This window comes from Galeopterus variegatus, unplaced genomic scaffold (genome assembly GCF_000696425.1).
Source record: "Galeopterus variegatus unplaced genomic scaffold, G_variegatus-3.0.2 Scaffold1367, whole genome shotgun sequence".
Classification (NCBI taxonomy): Eukaryota; Metazoa; Chordata; class Mammalia; order Dermoptera; family Cynocephalidae; genus Galeopterus; species Galeopterus variegatus.
The window spans coordinates 190,059-190,793 of NW_007727478.1; the positions used below are offsets into that span (position 1 = coordinate 190,059).

The 735-nt window shown below is 38.6% G+C and overlaps 1 protein-coding gene across 3 annotated transcripts in view; it reads right to left on the reverse strand.

Annotated features, from left to right (window-relative positions):
• RPP14 (ribonuclease P/MRP 14kDa subunit) overlaps positions 1 to 735 on the reverse strand; it is a 9,607-nt gene that overhangs the window by 800 nt on the left and 8,072 nt on the right. For all 3 annotated transcript variants that reach the window (XM_008576567.1, XM_008576568.1, XM_008576566.1), the window contains exon 5: positions 482 to 560. In XM_008576567.1, coding sequence (XP_008574789.1) covers positions 482 to 560 — 79 coding nt within the window. The remainder of the gene's footprint in view (positions 1 to 481; positions 561 to 735) is intronic.

Here is a 735-nt window from a genome sequence, read left to right on the forward strand (position 1 = left end):
ACTAGTTCCCTACTATTACCAGATAATGCAAGGAGAAATGGAGAAACCTACAAGAGAATGAGAAAGATTAATACAATATTGGGAGAAAATTGCACTGCAACACAGGGTAATGTAGAAACATGCCCAGTTTTACAGGATAAGCAAAGCTGATGCAGCAGCAATTTAAAGATGGGAGGAAGCTTTAGATAAACAAGTAGTCACAAGCTCAGAAAAAGCATACCGACACATAACACACTAGGCATTAAGCATTAAATGAAAAGTTAAGTCTTGACTACAAGAGTTGCAACATCTCCCATACAATCAAAAATCTAAGTGCTTTCTTTGTCTCACATTTTTGGAAACAATGAAGTCCTGGACTTTTCCCCCTAGCTAGATGATGTTAACCATACTGGATTCATGCAAGCACAAAAATGAGACATATTAAAAAGCCGTTGATCTACTACTCAGTCTGGTTTGAAATATGTGAAGGAATAGTCTTTACCTGGATCACTCTGAAAGCACATTTTTTGCCCTTATAGGATCCTAACAGGGTCAAAGAGCTCCACAATTTGACAAGACCACTGCAGAAAAATCAAGAAAACATAAATTAAAAATTGTCCCTGCAACATCTTCATAGTACTAGTTTGGTTCATAGTCCAGAAAGTGGTTGCTTTTTAACCAGAAAATCTAATTTAAATGAGAAAACAAGTAGGGCCGGCCCGGTGGCGCACTGGATAGTGCGCCGCTTGGGAAGCG